The sequence below is a fragment of the Nycticebus coucang genome, chromosome 16 (genome assembly GCF_027406575.1).
Source record: "Nycticebus coucang isolate mNycCou1 chromosome 16, mNycCou1.pri, whole genome shotgun sequence".
In the NCBI taxonomy this organism is placed as follows: Eukaryota; Metazoa; Chordata; class Mammalia; order Primates; family Lorisidae; genus Nycticebus; species Nycticebus coucang.
The window spans coordinates 84,715,164-84,737,693 of NC_069795.1; the positions used below are offsets into that span (position 1 = coordinate 84,715,164).

The 22,530-nt window shown below is 40.2% G+C and overlaps 1 protein-coding gene across 2 annotated transcripts in view; it reads right to left on the reverse strand.

Annotated features, from left to right (window-relative positions):
- The window catches only part of TPRG1 (tumor protein p63 regulated 1), a 178,236-nt gene that overhangs the window by 94,170 nt on the left and 61,536 nt on the right, over window positions 1–22,530 (reverse strand). For both annotated transcript variants that reach the window (XM_053565335.1, XM_053565334.1), the window contains exon 3: window positions 21,740–21,831. In XM_053565335.1, the coding sequence (XP_053421310.1) occupies window positions 21,740–21,831 (92 nt within the window). The remainder of the gene's footprint in view (window positions 1–21,739; window positions 21,832–22,530) is intronic.

The window sequence follows — 22,530 nt, forward strand, 5'->3', positions numbered from 1 at the left end:
CAGCGGCAGCGAGAAGAGGCCCGCTGCATGGGACCCGGCAGCAGCCACGGTAGCCAGCAGCAGCAAGACCCAGCCGCTGCCAGCACCTTCCCCCACAGCCGATTGCAGTTGCCAGTTTGTAGGAGAATACGGGGCAGAGTGGAAAGATCTGTGAAGCATGGACTCCTGCACTGAGTTGGGAGGTCAGATAGGAGTGCTGTCTGGAACAGAGCAGATGAGGTTGCACAACAATTAGGTTAAAAAAACTTTTACAGAAACTCCAAAATGGCGATCAGCCAGGTAGGTTGGTTACTGTGGTAAGAGTATAAATGGTGAATCAGGTATAAGCCTGGGAACCCATTCCTACGAAAATTGATCCCTATGTCATACATATAGATGTTTATTTCTACATATGCACAAGAATAATATTTTTATGGTTGGTGCCTTTCTTTTGTTTGTTTTCTCATCATTTTCTTGGAGGAACTATTGTTAATTTTTATTATATATATATTTATTTTCATTTTTTCTATTTTTAATTTTTTCTTTCTCCTTTTTTAAACTTTTTTATGAACACCACTTTTTGTTTTTCCCTTCTCTCTTCCTCTTCTTCCCTTCTATGGTTTCTGAGAGTGCTAACATCAGATTTCTAGAGGGTTTCTTGTTTGTTTGTTTGTTTTGTTTGTATGTTTTCTACCTTTTTTCTCAATTATTTTATGATTAACATTATTTTAATGACAGTTTTTGTTGTTGTTGTTGTTTTTTGTTGTTGTTATTGTCTGTATGTCTATGTGTTTCTGACTGCGCATCTGTGGGCTTGTGTGCTGGTAGTCTTTTTATCTGTTTATTTGCTCATTTGGTCTCAATGAGTTTGGTGTTTTGACCTGCAATTCTGAGCTCCCAGCACTCCCCTCCACTCTCACTCTGAGGTCTGGAGGCCTGTCCCCAGGAGTCCAGCTTCTTGGGTGATTTCTTGAGGGGTATGGACAGGGCCTGGACTGCAGCTGGTCAGTGCTGACTCTGCGGCATGGGAGTGAAGAGATGACAGTCAGCTGAGAGGGAACCACACCGGAGTGGCAGTGCCCTGAGGCGCAGAGCAGAAACTGTTTTTGGCAACAATAGGGCCAACCCCCAGATATTCTGAAGCCACAACCCTTGTTTCCCTGGGCAACCAGAGGAGGCCGGGCATTTTCTCAGATGGCAACCACCGCAGAACAGATCTGGGACTAAAACACAGGCCCTGTGAGTAAAGGGTTTGCCTGTGGCGGTACTGGCCTAGGTGGAGCGTGGGGACTAGAAAATGCACATGCAGAGCCGGGAAATTCCCAGGGTGAGGCTGACCCAGAGGACCGCTTTACTGAGCCTAAGATGCACCCAGCCCTCAGGGGATCATCAGCCTATAGACAAAGAAAGGCAGGAGGCTAGAGCTGACCATGCTACGAATACAAACCTGCAGGAATAAAGACAGGGCCTGAGGCACAGGTTCTGGGAACTCAAAACAGCTTCTCTTCTGCAGTGTAATTTAGCAGGGACAGAAACAAATTCCCACAAAGTTGTTCTGTTCTGTCAGTAACATCAATCAGGGGCAGAGCTGGAAGTAAGTGAACACCCCCCAGCCTCAATCAAGCACCCAAAGTTGTCAGGCCTCACCACCCCCTGCCAGATAGAGGCACAGAGCAGTGGCCTGGCTGAGCAGACACAGATTCCCTTGTGATTCAGGCAGGTGCAAACCCCTGTAGTATCTGTTCAATGAAGGCAACTGAGTCACAGCACCATGGGGCTATCAGTGACTGGGTGTGACAGAGGTGCAAGATGAGAAGGAGGCGTCAACCTTCCCAGACTACTCTATTTGCTAGGTGGGTCCTCCTGACTTCACGGAGCACCAGAGCAAGTCATATTTGAGTAGTCACCAGACCCCTGTGATCCAGTTCCCAGAGTTTTGAAACCCTCACACCTGAGACAGGTGCTGACTGAGACAATTGATTTGGACCTTTTGAAGTGAGCCGATCGCCTGAGGACAATTCAAGTGGTGCCCTGGGTATCTGGTTGTAGGAAGGTTTGATTTTCCTTTTCCAATTGCTGCCTGTGGGGTGACTAAATTGCTGATATTTCTCCACAGCTGACACTTCAACCCAGAGTAACTGTTTCACTAGGGTTGAACAGAGACGAGCTGAAAACAAGACAGAACCACTTAGCCCCACCACACCAAATACGTCCACAGTTTCTCAGGCCATAGCACTGTACGGGGCCTCAACAAAGCTCCAGGGAAAAAGTCAAATGGTGTAAAATAATCATGGGGCAGAATCAGTGGAAAAACTTAGGTAACATGAATAACCAGAGTAGATCAACACCACCACCCCCCAAGGAAAGATATAGCAGATGTAACTGAAGATACCATTCATAAATAGCTGGCTGAAATGTCAGAAATCAAATTCAGAATTTGGATTGCAAACAAGATTAATAGAATGGAGGAAAATTTGGAATTAGAAATTCAAAGAGCAATTCAAAAGTCAGAATTAGAAATTCAAGGAGAAATTCAAAAGTTGTCTCAAGTATTTAATGAATTTAAAGACAAAACCACCAAAGATTTTGATGCACTGAAGCAAGAATTTGCAGCCCTCAAAGATCTGAAAAATGCAGTAGAATCCCTCAGTAACAGAGTGAAGCAAGCAGAAGAAAGGATTTCTGACATTGAAGACAAAGCTTTTGAACCCTCCCAAACTCTCAAAGAGGAAGAGAAATGGAGAACAAAAACAGATCATTCTCTCAGAGAGCTCTGGGATAATTTGAAGAAGGTTAATATCTGCCTCATTGGAATCCATAAAAGTGATGAAGTAGCCTCACCAGGCAAGGTGTGAAGGATCTTCAGTTACATCTGCCATATCTTTCCTTGGGGAGTGTTGATCTACTCTGGTTATTCATGTTACCTTCTCCATGAAATTATGAAAGAGAATTTTCCAGACATGCCAAGATATTCTGAAATTCAGATAGCAGACAGTTTCAGAATGCCAGCACAACTCAAACCGAATAAGACCTCCCCAAGGCACATCATAATTAACTTCACTAGTGTTAATATGAAAGAGAAAATTCTGAAAACAGCCAGACGTAAGAAATCCATTACCTACAAAGGTAAGAATATTAGAATGACTGCAGATCTCTCTGCTGAAACTTTCCAAGCCAGAAGAGGGTGGTCATCACCTTTTAATCTGCTAAAACAAAATAACTTTCAACACCGGATCCCGTATCCAGCTAAACTGAGTTTCATTTATGATGGAGAAATTAAATACTTTAATGACATTCATATGTTGAAGAAATTTGCCAGAACCAAACCAGCTCTTCAGGATATTCTCAGACCTATCCTCCATAATGACCAGCCCAATCCTCTACCACAAAAATAAACGCACTCAGAAACTTTTGATCAAACTCCAACTTCCACAGTGGCAAATGGATTAAAAATGTCCACTGGACATTCAAAAAACTTGATACCCAAAATTTTACCAGACTTATCAATATTCTCCATTAATGTGAACAGCTTAAACTGTCCTCTAAAGAGGCAGAGATTAGCTGACTGGATACAAAAACTTAGGCCAGATATTTGCTGCATACTAGAGTCACATCTTACCTTAAAAGACAAATATAGACTCAGGGTGAAAGGATGGTCGTCCATATTTCAGGCAAATGGTAGCCAGAAAAAAGCAGGTGTTGCAATTCTATTTGCTGACACAATAGGCTTTAAACCAACAAAAGTAAGGAAGGATAAGAACGGTCACTTCATATTTGTTAAGAGTAAAACTCAATATGATGAGATTTCAATTATTAATATTTATGCACTCAACCAGAATGTGCCTCAATTTATAAGAGAAACTCTAACAGACATGAGCAACTTGATTTCCTCCAGCTCCATAATAGTCAGAGACTTCAACACTCCTTTGGCAGTGTTGGATTGATCATCCAATAAGAAGATGAGCAAAGAAATCTTAGATTTAAACCTAACCATCCAACATTTGGATTTAGCAGACATCTACAGAACATTTCATCCCAACAAAACTGAATATACATACTTCTCATCAGCCCATGGAACATACTCCAAAATCAATCACATCTGAGGTCACAAGTCTAACCTCAGTAAATTTAAAGGAATAGAAATTATTCCTTGCATCCTCTCGGATCATCATGGAATAAAAGTTGAACTCAGTAACAACAGGAACCTGCATACTCATACAAAAACATGGAAGTTAAATAATCTTATGCTGAATGATAGCTGGGTCAGAGATGAGATCAAGAAGGAAATGCCAAATTTTTGGAACAAAATGACAATGAAGACTCAAATTATCAGAACCTCTGGGATACTGCAAAGGCAGTCCTAAAAGGGAAATTTATAGCACAAGCCTTCTTCAAGAGAATGGAAAGAGAGGAAGTTAATAACTTAATGGGACATCTCAAGCAACTGGAGAAGGAAGAACATTCCAACCCCAAACCCAGCAGAAGAAAAGAAATAACCAAAATTGGAGCAGAATTAAATGAAATTGAAAACAAAACAATTATACAACAGATCAATAAATCCAAAAGTTGTTTTTTTGAAAAGGTCAATAAAATAGATTAACCTTTGGCTAACCTAACCAGGAAAAAAAGAGTAAAATCTCTAATTTCATCAATCAGAAATGACAAAGACGAAATAACAACAGACTCCTCAGAAATTCAAAAAGTCCTTAACGAATATTATAAGAAACTTTACTCTCAGAAATATGAAAATCTGAAGGAAATTGACCAATACTTGTAAGTACGTCACCTTCCAAGACTTAGCCAGAATCAAGTGGAAATGTTGAACATGCCAATATCAAGTTCTGAAATAGCATCAAACATAAGAAATCTCCCTAAAAGAAAAGCCCAGCACCAGATGGCTTCACATCAGAATTCTACCAAACCTTTAAAAAGGAACTAGTACCTATATTACTCAACCTGTTCCAAAATGTAGAAAAAGAAGGAAGACTACCCAACACGTTCTATGAAGCAAACATCACCCTGATCCCCAAACCAGGAAAAGACCCAACAAGAAAAGAAAATTATAGACCAATATTACTAATGAATATAGATGCAAAAATATTCAACAAGATCCTAACAAACAGAATCCAGCAACACATCAAACAAATTATACATCATGACCAAGTTGGTTTTATCCCAGGGTCTCAAGGCTGGTTTAATATACGTAAATCCATAAGTATAATTCAGCACATAAATAAATTAAAAAACAAAGACCATATGATTCTCCCAATTGATGCAGAAAAAGCTTTTGATATGATCCAGCTTCCCTTCATGATCAGAACACTTTAAAAAATTGGTATAGAAGGGACATTTCTTAAACTAATAGAGGCCATCTACAGCAAACCCACAGCCAATATCGTATTGAATGGAGTTAAATTGAAATCATTTCCACTCAGATCAGGAACCAGACAAGGCTGCCCATTGTCTCCACTGCTCTTCAACATTGTAATGGAATTTTTAGCCACCTCAATTAGGGAAGAAAAGGCGATCAAGGGTATCCATATAGGGTCAGAAGAGATCCAACTTTTGCTCTTCGCAGATGATATGATGTATATCTGGAAAATACTAGGGATTCTACTGCAAAACTCTTAGAAGTGATCAAGGAATACAGCAGAGTCTCAGGTTACAGAATCAACATCCATAAATCGGTAGCCTTTATATATACCAACAATAGTCAAGCTGAAAAAACAGTTAAGGACTCTATTTTGTTCACAGTAGTGCCAAAGAAGATGAAATATTTGGGAGTTTATCTAACAAAGGACGTGAAGGATCTCTATAAAGAGAACTATGAATCTCTAAGAAAAGAAGTAGCTGAAAACGTTAACAAATGGAAAAACATACCATGCTCATGGCTGGGAAGAATCAACATTGTTAAAATGTCCATACTACCCAAAGCAATATACAATTTTAATGCAATCCCTATTAAAGCTCCACTGTCACACTCTAAAGATCTTGAAAAAACAATACTTTGTTTTATATGGAATCAGAAAAAAACCTCAAATAGCCAAGACATTACTCAGAAATAAAAACAAAGCAGGAGGAATCACGCTACCAGAACTCAGAGACTATACTACAAATCAATAGTGATCAAAACAGCATGGTACTGGCACAAAAACAGAGAAGTAGATATCTGGAACAGAATAGAGAACAAGAGATGAATCCAGCTACTTACCATTATTTGATCTTTGAGAAGCCAATTAAAAACATTCAGTGGGAAAAAGATTCCCTATTTAACGAATGGGGCTAGGTGAACTGGCTGGCAACCTGTAGAAGACTGAAACTGGGGCCACACTTTTCACCATTAACTAAGATAGACTCTCACTGGATAAAAGATTTAAACTTAAGGCATGAGACTATAAAAATACTAGAAGAGAGTGCAGGGAAAACCCATGAAGGAATCAGTCCGGGCGAGTATTTTATGAGGAGGACCTCCACACAGGCAATTGAAGCAGCTTCAAAAATACACTATTGGGACCTGATCAAACTAAAAAGCTTCTGCACAGCCAAGAACATAGTAAGTAAAGCAAGCAGACAGCCCTCAGAAAGGGAGAAGATATTTGCAGGTTATGTCTCCAACAAAAGTTTAATAACCAGAATCCACAGAGTACTCAAACGTATAAGCAAGAGAAGAACAAGTGATCCCATTGCAGTCTGGGCAAGTGACTTGAAGAGAAACTTCTCTGAAGAAGACAGGTGCACGGCCTACAGACATATGAAAAAATGCTCATCAACTTTAATCATGAGAGAAATGCAAATCAAAACTACTTTGAGATATCATCTAACTCCAGTAAGATTAGCCCATATCACAAAATCCCATGACCAGAGATGTTGGCATGGATGTGGAGAAAAGGGAACACTTCTACACTGCTGGTGGGAATGCACATCAATACATTCCTTTTGGAAAGATGTTTGGAGAACACTCAGAGATCTAAAAATAGATCTGCCATTCAATCCTATAACACCTCTACTAGGTATATACCCAGAAGACCAGAAATCACATTATAACAAAGATATTTGTACCAGAATGTTTATTGCAGCCCAATTCACAATTGCTAAGTCATGGAAAAAGCCCAAGTACCCATTGATCCACAAATGGATTAATAAACTGTGGTATATGTACACCATGGAATATTATGCAGCCTTAAAGAAAGATGGAGACTTTACCTCTTTCATGTTTACATGGATGGAGCTGGAACATATTCTTCTTAGTGAAGTATCTCAAGAATGGAAGAAAAAGTATCCAATGTACTCAGCCCTACTATGAAACTAATTTATGGCTTTCATATGAAAGCTATAACCCAGTTATAACCTAAGAATATGGGGAAGAGGGAGAGGGAGGGGAGGGAGGGGGAGGATGGGCAGAGGGAGGGTTATTGGTGGGATTACACCTGCGGTGCATCTTACAAGGGTACATGTGAAACTTAGTAAATGTAGAATATAATTGTCTTAACACAATAACTAAGAAAATGCCAGGAAGGCTATGTTAACCAGTGTGATGCAATGTGTCAAGCTGTTTATATGGTGCCCCATGATCGCATTAATGTACACAGCCATGATTTAGTATTAATAATAAAAAAGATAGAAATATTGTATTAATTGTTATTGCATTTTTATCTCTTAGGACAGAGTCTGCCTTATGTAAGGAGCTCAGCAAATACATGAATGAATGTATAAAAGAATCCATATAAAATACTAATTTACTAATAATACATATGTAGTAATAATAGAGCCAACTCTTATATGGTATATATCATATGTCAAAAAAATGTTATAAGCATTGTACACACTATTAAGTAATCCTTAGATTAACTCTGTTAGCATCCCCATTTTATAGATGATAAAACTGAGGCCCAGAGGATATAAGAGATTTGCACAATCAAGATCAAATAGCCAGTAAATTATGGAGCTAGGCATTTAGCTGCGTCAGACTTCTTTCACCTCTTGGCTTTCTCTAAGTCCTCCCTAATTGCTAGCAGTCATGGGAAAATAAACACTTCCAAGTACATTCATGACTGCAGCAACTAAATGCCCTCACTGTCTTATAATGCAGGTCACTCAGAGAACATTAGCTATTGGGATTAGGTCGCTGCCATGGAGAATTTATAGAGAAAAGCAATGTGTTTAATTAAGTGGTTGTCGAAAACACCCACACAGTATAAATGGATTCTGGCAACAGAGGTGCTTTTGTTGCTGCCAGAGTCCTGCCACAGGTCATTAACATCTTGATAGATTTGAGGCACTTTTCAGCCTGAATGCTTTCACCCAAGGACAGAAGCAAGTGTTACTGGGCTTAGAGTCGCTTGGAGGCCCAGGGACATGGAAGCAGAACACAATGGATGGACCCTGCTCGTGTCAGTGAAGGTCTTCAGACAGTAGATTATTCTATCAGGATTAAATGTGAGTCAAATTCAGAGTCAGTTTGGAGCCCCCCTCCCCCACCGCTATCATGGCCCATATAATTTACTGCACACTGGGAGGTATACTTGGACATGAGCAAATCAGAATTAGACCCTGCCGTAAGGAATGCTTTCTTCACAAGGTGCATAATGAACTGTACTTTGTGTAATGAACTCTGTCACATGAGCAGGAGGAAGGGAGATAAGATCATTCTGGTTGAATGAATATGGAAAAGCCCTATAGACGTGGTATCCCTGAATGACAGGAAAAGTCTTGGCCAGCAGAAAGATGCTAAAAGCATTCAAAACAAAGGAAACTGGATGTGAGGCCAGCAGAGATGGACAGCACCAAGAATGTGGAGGAACAGCGGACACTTCAATTCGACGGATCGATTTTGTAAAGGGGCATGGTGGCAGATAAGGCTGGGGAGGGAAATTCAATCACACCTGCAGGGCCTTGGGTATGCCACGGGCGTGGGGGCAGTGAAGACCCATTGCGAGCCCTAGACTTGCCCTTGGACCAGTGCTTCTCAAATGTTAATGCACAGGGGCACCAACTGGGGAGCCTGTGAAAATGGGGATTTTGTGAGGTGGGGCAAGTTGGCGACTAGAGGCCCCTTTCCTCACAAGCTCCTGCGCAGGGGGAGTGGAGAAGCCACAGGTGGGGAGCGGAGCACAAGGAGATGGACATGACCCCAACTGAGAGAAACTTGGAGGCTGAGAATGAAGAAGAACGTTAACAGAATACAGGTACTGAGCCACTACTTGAAAGGCTCTCTTTGCCAAGAGGGTGGGAGCCCCCCAAGGGGAGGCCTGTGCAGCTGCTTTCCACAAGCAAGCAAAGAACAAAAGACTCTCACTCCTACACTTGGGAAGTTCCCTCTCTGAGCCCATCCCCATCCCGCCTGGCGCGAAAGAGAGCAAACTTTCTCTCTGCAGTTCTGTGCCCACAGTCCACGTCGCGTGGTGGACTGTCCCCTTCTGAGGCCAGCGTGTCTGGGGGGTACTCTGAGAGGCAGATCCATTGTGCGGGTCCTCGAGCAGAGACGCAGGGACGGTGGTGCGGGCAGTCTTCACTTTGGCACAGAGAATTGAGGTATCAGCTGCCTCCCCTTCCCACACAGGAGTCCCCCCCCCAGTCCCTCCTCGCTCACTGCCTAGGCGAACTTGGCTGGAAATCTTGGTCCAAGTCAACCGCGAATTCCAGCTCTCTCGCCACCACTTGGGCTTTGTTTGTGCTGCAGTGAGGGAGATTGGAATGCGGAGGGGCCATTGCCATAGGGGACACAGGTGTGCCCACCTTGGTTCAGCAGAGGTTCAGGCTAAGTGCTGCGAACCTCGGGATTGGGTGTAGGGTGAGCTGACGCCAGGGTCAGTATTTCTAAGGTAGGGACTCTAATAAACTCCCGGGGGAGGGCGGTGGTGATGCTACTCCCAGAGCAACACTTTGAGTAGCCAGGATCTAGAATAGTGTGCACAAGTGAATGGTGCTGAGCAGAAGGTGCAGATCACAAGGTTAGGTGACTTGGTACCCCTATCCATCAATTCCTGGGACCAAAAAGGATTAGAAATCCCTGATTTTCAGTCTTGGGGGTCTCTTTACGTTTTTAACTATGATTAGTAGTATTTTTGTTACAAAATTAGTTTAGTAATCCTGATAGCATATTTAGACGCTAACAAAACAACAGCGCAATTGGCTTCAGGCCAGCAGCCTCATCCACCATCCTCTACAGCAGTGGTTTTCAACCTTAATGCGCGGCCCTTTCACACAATTCCTCATGTTGTGGGGAGCCCCAACCATAAAATTATTTTCGTTGCTACTTCATGAAGTAAGAAGAAGAAAGAAGTAGCAAGGAAATAATTTTATGGGTGGGGGTCACCACAACATGAGGAACTGTATGAACGGGTCTTGGCATTAGGACGGTTGAGAACCGCTGCCCTACAGGTACCAGACTTTTCAAGTTGTTTCTAGGCAAAGACAAATTAAAGTCAAGTAAGTAGCACAAGATACAGAAAGATCTGGAGAAGAAAAGAGGAACAGGACTCTGAACCTGCCCAATGAACCTCTGAACCTCCTCTCTGCAAACACAGAAAGCAGACATGGGCCTAAAGATCCTTTAACCGATTGAAACTGCAGTGATGACTGTGTCGGGAGATGAAAAGTCAGGAGCAGCAGTGAGAGCAGGGTAAGGAGAAGACGGCAGGGAGAGGAGTCACCAAGTCAAGCTCTCCCCTGAGACAGGTCATTTAATCTCTGGGTTTCTTCATCCATAAAACAAAGCCAAGAGTTCCCCCCTGCCTTTTCTCATGGGTCTGTTTGAGGATGGAATATTGTAGAAGGAATGAAAGCCATCACATGAAGTGTGGCTTTGCGAATCTGAGCATTCCAAAGAGGCAACCCTGTACCTGGGAAATAATCCCAGGTCACTTGTTCCTCAACCTTCTGTTCTTTCCCAGGCTGCCTTGCTTTTTATTTAAAGAACTGGGAGAACTATTTCTTTCGGGAAATCTTTACAAATTAAACAAAGACACCCTGCACAGTTCCCCTTACCCTACCAAATTTAAGGAACAGAATTCAGACTTTCAAATGAGTTTCTGTCAGAGGACTACAGTGGGATCTGCAGGGAATGCCAAATACAAAAGGTGGCCCTGGGCCATCATAAGTCTGCAATGTAATAACAAGGCACATGTGAAATTTTTGCACAATAGTGATAAAACTATCTTTGGCAAAATTTAGGACAACTGAATGGGTTGGAGCCATATCCTTCTACTTTATTTATTTATTTATTTATTTATTTTTAGACAGAGTCTCAATCTGTTGCCCTGGATAGAATGCTTTAGCATCACAGCTCACAGCAACATCAAACTCTTGGGCTTAAGCAATTCTCCTGTCTCAGACTCCCAAGTAGCTGGGACTACAGGTGCCTACCACAATGCCCAGCTATTTTTTGTTGTTGTTGTTGTTGCAGCTGCCATTGTAGTTTTAGCTGGCCCTGGCCAGGTTCAAACCCACCAGCCTTCGTGTATGTGGCCGGCGCCCTAGCCACTGAGCTATAGATACTGCCCATCTCTCTTACTTTAAAGCTGTGTTACATTTCTGAGCCCGGATTCTCTCATTTGTAAACTGGAAGTAATACTTCCTACCTTGGATCATTGCTGTGAAGATTAAATGAGATGAAGAATCGCACTTTTAAACTAAAACATACAATAGAAATATTACTTACTAATTTTTTAAAAAATAAATTAGTGTTCTTCATATATCTTCATTTCTCTTTCCAAACATAAAGTCTTACTCCACTCCACTGATAGATGTCCCTTACTTGAAGCTTTAATTTTAAAAGAATAACAGTAAATCCTTAAATTTGTGTAGCCATTGACAGTTTAGAAGGTAATTGTTCACTTGGCACCCGTAGCTCAATGGTTAGGGCACCAGGCACATACACCTGGACTGGTGGGTTCAAACCTGGCCCAGGCCTGCTAAACAACAATGATAATGACAACCAAAAAATAGCTGGGTGTTCTGGTGGGTGCTTGTAGTCCCAGCTATTTGGGAGGCTGAGGCAAGAGAATCACTTAAGCCCAAGAGTTTGAGGTTGCTGTGAGCTGTGACATCACAGCACTCTAATAGGTGAATGATTGAGTAACTTTGTAAAAACTACATGGTAATAGGGACAAAATACAAGGAAAAATCTGGGAGTACCATTGAGGGAAGTTCATTAAATGAGACGCATATCTACCCATACATGTAACGGCAGATGCATGGGCTGCACTTCACACGTGATACAGTTTAAGTGCTTGATAATAGTCTTCTTAGTAAAGTATCTCAAGAATGGAAGAAAAAGTATCCAATGTACTCAGCCCTACTATGAAACTGATTTATGGCTTTCATATGAAAGTTATAACCCAGTTATAACCTGAGAATATGGGGAAGGGGGAGAGGGAGGGGAGGGAGGGGGGAGGATGGGAGGAGGGCGGGTGATTGGTGGGATTACACCTGTGGTGCATTTTACAAGGGTATATGTGAAACTTAGTAAATGTAGAATATAAATGTGTTAACACAATAACTAAGAAAATGCCAGGAAGGCTATTTTAACCAGTGTAATGAAAATATGTCAAACGGTCTATAAAACCAGTGTATGGTGCCCCATGATCGCATTAATGTACACAGCTATGATTTAATTAAAAAAAAATCAGGGAAAAAATGTAAATAACAATCTTTGGCAATAATGCACAGGAAAAGGCTGGAATAATCCTTATCAAAATTTAACAGTGATCGTGCTTCTTCCAAGAGTAGTGAATTTCTAGTGGACTAAAGAACATATTAAAACAAAGTCACTAATTAAAAAAAATTGCAAATCTCACCGAAGTTTACCCAGCTATACTGATAGTAAATAGAAAATTCAGGATTCAAAGACAGACCTTCTTTTTATGACAGCAGCCTGCCTCTTCAACTCAACTTTGATTCTGCTATCTGTATGTTCCACATAGTTAATTAGATTTCACATATTTATTATAGGAAATAATAGAAACCAAGTAGTTTTGAGGGAGGGCAATAAATAATGAAACATATTTTAAGTATTTTATACAAAGCTGAAGAGCAAGAATTACTTGATCTCAGCCTCCATAGGCAAGTCTTCTCAATTAGGAATAAGAATAATAACAATGCACTTCCACCACTCCACACTAATTTGTGTGGAGGGAAGACACCACCTCCTCCTGTTTCTTTAACCACTGCAGATAAAGACATCTCAAGTACATTCTGCTGAAGAGCCACTTCATTCCCACCATATCATACTTTTTGAGACTCCACGGAGTGTCAAGATGTTCTCCTTGCTGCTGGATTAATGGATCAGTTCTAAAAGCATACACCCAATTTCTTTAAAAGTCTTTTTTCCAAAGGGCCAAGAAAGAGGGTGAAGGGAGGAGGTAAGGTGGAAATAAACAATACCCTGTCTTTATAGCTGTATGGACAGATAAATCTCTGCATGAACTGGGCTGGAGGCCTGGGTCACAACTGGAAACTATTTAGGATATTCTTCATGGTTCCAGCTAAACCGAGAACCAGCTAAGGATAGGGCTACACCCCTTCTTGTCCCCTCTTGGCCTCTCTGTCCATTCCCTTATGTTAACCTCCTAAGTGCTCTCAGATTCATTTTTCTAATTTTACTGGATAATACATTCATATATTTTAAAATATCATTAAGTACCTCACCTGAATCTGGGGGCACCATTGTGAGAAAATGGCTTTGTGGACTTAATGTCGGAGAAATAAACATTGTTTTCCCCCCTTTAAAAGTTAAGAAGTTCTTGATTCTGATTCACACTTGATCCCAAGGATTTTAAATAAGACAGTGTGGGCCTCTAGTGCTCTTCATAAAATGTGAATACAGTCGCACTTAACCCTTCCGTGCCTCCCCATCACCCACGGGGTAGAATCTAAGTTCTCTAACCAATGCAATGGCCCTAAAGCACTTCTTCAGTTTCCTCTCTTGACAATTTCTGCCTTGCCTGCCTACATCAAACTATTTCTAGGAGTCTAACCAACAATGATTTAAGATTAAGCTGAGTTCATCAGTCATCCCACATCTGCATCTTACATCCTTATGAAAAGGATTAGAACCCAGTCAGCCTCAAAGCTAATGCAGAGGGGCAGCCCATCTTCCATGCTCCATGACTTACACATTTTTCATCCAGCCACTTCGTGTTTCCCAGCCTACACTCTTCATTTGTAAAATGGGAGTCATAAAACTGGCAAGGTTGTTGTGAAGCTAACGCAAACTCACAGATGTGAAAATACTTCATAATGTGCTATGTACGTTAAAAGGGCTTTTACTCTCATCATTCTGAAATAGAATCCTGGCTTGAAAGCAGACAGGCTTCAAGTTGCTAAATGAGCAGGCAAGGTTGTCTCATTTTCTATGGAATGAGCTAAAGGTTGATGTGCATGAATCTCAGTCATTTTGTCATACAGAAGTCTTATGTTTGAAGAGCATCTTCCATGGTTGGTGAGGATAGAGAATTTGGTCTCTACTATAGCTCCTGTAATTCTGAAGAACTAAGTGGGTGAGTTGCATATAGAAAAGAGGTAAGGGAGAGAAGTCCCAGGCTGTTGCCTGTGTTTGATTTGCTCAGTTATTTTGTTCTGTTATTATTGTTTTTTGGAGAAGGTTGGGGTTTTCTAATTTGTGCATTTTCCGTTGTTGCTGTTGCTTTTACCTTTTCCTACACTGATGTACTACAGTCACCAGTGAAATAAACAAAAAGTCATAAAGTGAAATGTCATTCAGACCCTTCATGAATGCTTCTCCTTCTGACAATGGAGTCTTTCTTTTTTTTCTTTTATTTATTTATTTTTATTGTTAAATCATAGCTGTGTACATTAGTGCAATCAAGGGGTACAAAGTGCTGGTTTCATATACAATCTGAAATATTCTCATCAAACTGTTCAACGTAGCCTTCATGGCATTTTCTTAGTTACTATATGTAGACATTGGTTTTCTGCCTTTAGTAAGCTTCGCCTGTACCCATTCTAAGATGCACCATAGGTGTGGCTCCACCCTACCTCCCCCCTCTCTTCCCCTTCCTTGGCTCTTTCCTCATAGTCTTGTGCTATAGTTGGGTTATAGTCTTCATGTGAAAGCTATAAATTAGCTTCATAGTAGGGCTGAGTACATTGGATACTTTTTTTCCCATTCCTGAGATACTTTGCTAAGAAGAATATGTTTCAGCTCCATCCATGTAAACATGAAAGAGGTAAAGTCTCCATCTTTCTTTAAGGCTGCATAATATTCCATGGTATACATGTACCACAATTTGCTAGTCCATTCGTGGGTCGATGGGCACTTGGACTTCTTCCATCACTTAGCAGTTGTGAATAGGGCTGCAATAAACATTCTAGTACAGATGTCTTTGTTATATTGTGATTTTTGGTCTTCTGGGTATAAACCTAGTAAAGGAATTATAGGATTGAATGGCAGGTCTATTTTTAGGTCTCTAAGTATTCTCCAAACATCCTTCCAGAAGGAACATATTAGTGTGCATTCCCACCAGCAGTGTAGAAGTGTGCCCTTTTCTCCACATCCATGCCAACTTCTCTGGTTTTGGGATTTTGTTATGTGGGCTACTCTTACTGGGGTTAGGTGATATCTCAAAGTAGTTTTGATTTGCATTTCTCTGATGATTAAGGATGATGAGCTTTTTTTCATGTGTTTGTAGATCATGCATCTGTCTTCTTTAGAGAAGTTTTTCTTCAAGTTCCTTGCCCACCCTGAGATGGGATCACTTGTTCTTTTCTTGCTAATATGTTTGAGTTCTCTGCGGATTCTGGTTATTAAACCTTTATCGGAGGTATAACCTGCAAATATTTTCTCCCATTCTGAGGGCTGTCTGCTTGCTTTACTTACTATGTTCTTGGCTGTGCAGAAGCTTTTATGTTTGATCAGGTCTCAGTAATGTATTTTTGATACTGCTTCAATTGCGTGGGGAGTCCTCCTCATAAAATATTCACCCAGGCTGATTCCTTCAAGAGTTTTCCCTGCACTTTCTTCAAGTATTTTTATAGTTTCATGTCTTAAGTTTAAATCTTTTATCCAGTGAGAGTCTATCTTCGTTAATGGTGAAAGGTGTGGGTCCAGTTTCAGTCTTCTACAGATCGCCAACCAGTTCACCCAGTACCATTTGTTAAATAGGGAATCTTTTTCCCACTGAATGTTTTTAATTGGCTTCTCAAAGATCAAATAATGGTAAGTAGCTGGATTCATTTCTTGGTTCTCTATTCTGTTCCAGACATCTACTTCTCTGTTTTTATGCCAGTACCATGCTGTTCTGATCACTATCGATTTACAGTACAGTCTCAGGTCTGGTAGTGTGATTCCTCCTGCTTTGTTTTTATTGTTGAGTAATGTTTTGGCTATTTGAGGTTTTCTTTTGATTCCATATAAAACAAAGTATTATTTTTTTCAAGATCTTTAAAATATGACTATGGAGCTTTAATAGGAATTGCATTAAAATTATATATTGCTTTGGGCACTATAGACATTTTAACAATGTTGATTCTTCCCAGGCATGAGCATGGTATGTTTTTCCATTTGTTAACATCTTCATCTATTTCTTTTCTTAATGTTTCATAGTTGTCTTTGTAGAGATCTTTCATATCCTTTTTTGGGTATACTCCCAAATATTTCATCTTCTTTGGCACTACTGTGAAAGGAATAGAATCCTTGACTGTTTTTTTCTGCTTGGTTATTGTTGGTATATATAAAGGCTACAGATTTATGGGTGTTGATTTTGTAGCCTGAGACATTGCTTGATCACTTCTAAAAGTTTTGTAGTAGAATCCCTAGTGTTTTCCGGATGTATGATCATATCATCTGCGAAGAGTGAAAGTTTGATCTCTTCTGACCCTATGTGGATACCCTTGATCGCCTTTTCTTCCCTAATTGCAATGGCTAGAACTTCCATGACAATGTTAAAGAGCAATGGAGACAATGGGCAACCTTGCCTGGTTCTGGATCTAAGTGGAAATGATTTCAATTTAACTCCATTCAATACGATATTGGCTGTGGGTTTGCTGTAGATGGCCTCTATTAGTTTAAGAAATGTCCCTTCTATACCAATTTTCTTAAGTGTTCTGATCATGAAGGGATGCTTATATTATCAAAAGCTTTTTCTCCATCAATTGAGAGAATCATATGGTTTTTAGTTTGTTTATGTGCTGAATTGAGAGAATCATATTTTTTAGTTTGTTTATGTGCTGAATTACATTTATAGATTTACGTGTATTGAACCAGCTTTGAGACCCTGGGATACATCCCACTTGGTCGTGGTGTATAATTTTTTTTTGATGTGTTGTTAGATTCTGTTCGTTAGGATCTTATTGAGTATTTTTGCATCAATATTCATTAGTGATATTGGTCTATAATTTTCTTTTCTTATTGGGTCTTTCCCTGGTTTGGAGATCAAGGTGATTTTTGCTTCATAGAATGTGTTGGGTAATATTCCTTCTTTTTCTATATTTTGGAAGAGGTTTAGTAATATAAGTACTAGTTCTTCTTTAAAGGTTTGGTAGAATTCTGACAGAAAGCCATTTGGTCCTGAACTTTTCTTTTTAGGGAGATTTTGTATAGTTGATGCTATTTCAGAACTTAATATAGGCCTATTCAACATTTCCACTTCATTCTGGCTTAGTCTTGGTTGGTGGCGTACTTCCAGGTATAGGTCAATTTCTTTCAGATTTTCATATTTCTAAGAGTAGAGTTTCTTGTAGTATTCATTAAGGATTTTTTGAATTTCTGAGGAGTCTGTTGTTATTTCATCGTTACCACTTCTGATTGATGAAATCAGGGATTTTACTCTTTTTTTCCTGGTTAGGTTGGCCAAAGGTTTATCAATTTTATTGATCTTTTCAAAAAACTAACTTTTGGATTTATTGATCTGTTGTATAATTCTTTTGTTTTCAATTTCATTTAATTCTGCTCTAATTTTGGTTATGTCTTTTCTTCTACTGGGTTTGGGGTTGGAATGTTCTTCCTTTTCCAGTTGCTTGAGATGTCCGATTAAGTTGTTAACTTCCTCTCTTTCCGTTCTCTTGAGGAAGGCTTGCAGTGCTATAAATTTTCCTCTTAGGACTGCCTTTGTGATATCCCAGAGGTTCTGATAATTCATGTCTTCATTGTCATTTTGTTCCTAAAAATTGGCAATTTCCTTCTTAATCTCATCTCTGACCCAGCTATCCTTCAGCATAAGGTTGTTTAGCTTCCATGTTTTTGTATGGGTATGCAGATTCCTGTTGTTATTGAGTTCAACTTTTATTCCATGATGGTCTGAGAAGATGCAAGGAATAATTTCTATTTTTTTAAATTTCCTGAGGTTAGATTTGTGGTTTAGGATGTGGTCGATTTTGGAGTATGTTCCATGGGCTGATGAGAAGAATGTGTATTCAGTTTTGTTGGGACAAAATGTTCTGTAGATGTCTGTTAAGTCCAGATATTGAATGGTTAAGTTTAAATCTAAAATTTCTTTGCTTGGCAATGGAGCCTTTCATTCTTCTGCTTAAACAGTCACATGCTGGTGCATGTATGGGTACTTAAGGGAAGAGTCAGATCTGGATGCACTTGCGTTGCTAGTAATAGTGATTTAATAAGCTTAAAACCAACATTCATTTATTATTTGTAAGTAGGTTAGGAATTGAATTAAGAAAATGATTGCAAATGATGGGAAAAAAGGAGCAGAGACTGGAGAGAAGTGGATCAGAGAAAACCAAAGCCTGGTGCAAAATTCACAGATGAAGGCCAGCCTCTTTAAGACTCTAGAGGCTATGTTGCTAAAACTTTACCCCTCCCCTAGTGCAACTCCACATCAGCGAAGTGAGGAGAAGGCAGTGAGAAGGCAAGGCTTGCCAGGGCATGGCCGCCCTTTCAGGGGGAAGGAGTGCTTTTTAAACATGCAGAATGTTTAAACCTCGGTAAAGACAGCAAGAGTTGCTCCAGACTAGATAAGGGGAAAAATATCTCCTTTCTTCTGTCACCTTGTTATGGTAAGAAGCAGTGGTCTGTCTGAGCACAAGGCTTCTTGAGTGCTCACCACGTCACTCCTGTGATTTGTGTACGTGGCCTAATTAGGGTTTCTCTGGCTTCTTGAGTGTTAATTGTCACTCCTGTGAGTTGTGTGCAGGGCCTAATCAGGGTCTTCTCTGACACCCTGCTCCTGGACTGTGTTCACTGTCCCATGTTCTGTCTGTATTAAGATTAAAAATAACTTAGAGCAATAATAGTAAAAGGTAAATCAGTCTAATTAATGTAGTTAGTTTAAAACATAGTTTAACTGGAGAATGCAAGCTCTGCAAGAATTATGAGGTAAAGATTTTGGCCTGCTTCTATGAGATGCATGAAATAAATGTACAGCTAGCCTTGGGTTTTGCTCTTTGCTGAAGGCTCACAATAAGGAGCAAAGATCCCTCAGCCCATGCTGTTATTAAAATTTTAAATCTGTATTTGTCGTTTCATTTTCTTTCATTCTTCTGTCTCCACCAAGCATTGGGGAAGAACCACTGTGAAGTTTGGGGCTGATTCCCCAACAGTCACAGTGACCAGGAACTTCATTTATTTAGTCCAGATGCCTGAACTAACGTGCAGCTCCTTTCATTGCATAAGGCATCTCTGAACCAGCTGTAAGTTTTCACAAGCAAAGAAAAGAAACTGGCACATTCTCACTATGATAGAAATGACTGAAATCAGAACTTTTCTTGAAAATAGGTTCTGATGGGAGGAAGAGCTAAAGGATTTTGGCAGAGAAGAAGATCAAAAAGAACAACAGGAACTACCAATTAAAGGAGAGGGATGGGTTTAAATTACAAAGGAAGGAAGTCTGACAGCAAATAAGCAAATAGGATTGTATGAAATTCCACATACACAGGATACATCCCTGACTGTTGTCCTTAATCAGAATAAGCACCACAAACAAAAGAGAAAAAGAAAATGAGTTTCTAGATAGACATTGCCAACTTTTGATCTTTCTATTAGGTTCCGACACAGGTTCAAAGCTTGGGCCTTTGGGAAACAGCTATTCATATTTGTCTGAATTACTTGTTTTACCAATCATTCTAGGTGATGTTAAATCAGGCATGAAGAATTATAATGCTAAGTTTTAGTGTAGATCAGACAATCTGGTTTATCTTTGGGCAATTTATGTCTTTATTATTATTGAACAAAAATAATCAAACAAGGAAAAAATGCTCCTTTCCATTCAAAAACTATAAAATCAAACAGTTTAAAAATGTAACATTAAAGTAATTATTGGTTCTGTTCTTTGAGAGCTCAAAGACAGCTGTGACTGGATTTTGAAATACCACATTTGTACATTGTGCATTCTTCCTTACAAAGGAGAAGCATTATAAAAAGAAATTTCTTAAGTGTTTATTCTATTGGACCTCCAAAACACATCTCAAGATCTCTTCTAATCAAGACAGGTCATTCATTTACATAAGGCAGGTTTTACTCTAGATAGAGAGTGGGGAATAGAGAATGAACTATGGTTTTGTAAAAAGGAATGAAGAAAAAGCCTGAATTATAGACTTTTCTTTTCATTAAAGGTAACCCAGAAATGGTAGAGATGGATAAGGATAGAAATGAAGGCAGAAGCTATGAAAAAAAAATTATTTTTAAATAAAAAAATCTTATGCCAATAGTTAGCACTTGTAAACAGAGGAGTGACACTATGTTTATTAAAAATTGACTATGTGCTAGGTACTTTGCTAATTCTCCAATGCTATTTCATTTAGCCCCCTTGGGTACATATTAGCATCTCTATGTGATGGATGAAAAAGAAAAGACTCAAAACTGAAAGACCGGATGGTTTTTCAAAGTTCCTTTTCATTCAAATTTTAGAGCCCACTTGGAACAACAGCATAAAAACTGCTGACCAATCAGATGGACTCACAGGTGATCTGGTTCCGCTTCCCATTAACTGAAAAATTTGTTCTGCTTGTCTGGGTGGTTAACTGAAAAATTTGTTCTGCTTGTCTGGTGGTTAAACAGTCAAGTGTTGTCTCCTGAAAACTCAGTCACAGAGAATGTCCTGCTCACAGGTGAAAGATTAATTCTTTTCTCAAGGTATAGGAATCACTGAGCTTTTATTTTGGTGACCAGATTACCAATCTAAAAAAAGCAAGCTTATTGAATCTGTTAAGTATCTGAAGTGGATATTCTAATCACATTATCTATGTTTCCTGCATAGTATTAAATAGTTGCCTCTTTTCCTTATTCTGGGGATATTTTACTTACCATTATAAATGCCATGGCATTACTAATGTTTACCTGGTGGGTGAAGAAAGGGCCACACAAATAATGGAGTTTTTGGTCAGGACAGAAAGGAAACTATCTCTACGGTGATATTTGCAGTGAAAGCTCTTATAGCTAAAATAACCCTTGTGGGTGAATGCGGGCAGTTAATAAAGCAATAAGGACTTAAGTATTAGATCTGGATCTTAAACTAATTCCATTTAAGGTGGCCTGTCTTCCCTACATAGCATGATAATTAGGAAGCAAATAGAACAGTCCTTGAGAGCAATGGTGTAGGCCTGATCTAAGGTAGATATAAAGGACAATCAAGTGAGGGCACTAGCCTAAAAATTAGTTGAAGGGGTCAAATATAGTTATACCATTAACCATAAGACACCAGAAAATGACTCCGTAACTAGAAAACATTTATTTATCACAAACAGCAACAAGAGAAATTCTATCACAGGTGCATCTCCCATTCTGTTATACTGGTATCAAGGAAAATACTTCTGGATTTCCCCAGCCCTTCACTTGGTCATAAGTACTTACCTTGTCAAGAGCCAGAAGCCTTGAATGGTCTCTCCAGAAGTCTCAGCTATGTGGCCTTTCAAGTCTTCCATGGCAGTTTCAATGGCCCCTGGCTGAGTATAAAGAAGAAAAAATCTGTTTAGAGAGGACTGAGCCCACTGTGTGCTCATGACTAGTTAGTGTACTCCAGAAGCTCCTCCAGACACATGCTCAGGAAAGATGTACCATATTTTGTCCCGCCTAATGTAATCACACGTATAAACTGCACCCACATTTTGACCAGACCTCCAGGAAAAAGATATTTCATTTTAATTTTTTAAAAGTGGTGGGAGTGGCCATGGCATGGCACCTCTCTCTTGCCAGAGGCACAACGTGCAGAAGTCTGCTGCAGAGAAGCTGGGGGTGAGCCCAGGTGGCAGGTGAGGGCGGTCCAGATGACCTGAGCACCGCGCCTCCCTAAGCTGTCCCCTCTTGGCCCACCCTTATCTTCACATCCTCTCATTTCCTATTCTCATCCATGTCTGTGGGTAGGAATATGGCCATGGCTGTTCTGCTGAGAACCCCAGTGGGCTTATTTCCTGGGAAGCTGATGCGAGGGACCAGCTGGCCCTCCTGCGCAGATTCCGAGGGTAGATCCCTGACCTTTCTATCCTGCCTTCTGTCTCACACAGCTGGCCAGGAAATAGACTGGGATGCCCAGGACCCTGCACTGAGGAGGCACCTTCCCTGATGACACACTTCCTCTCTCACATAGCTGGCCCCAGACTGAGATGCCTAGGACCCTGCACTGAGGAGGCACCATCCCTGATGAC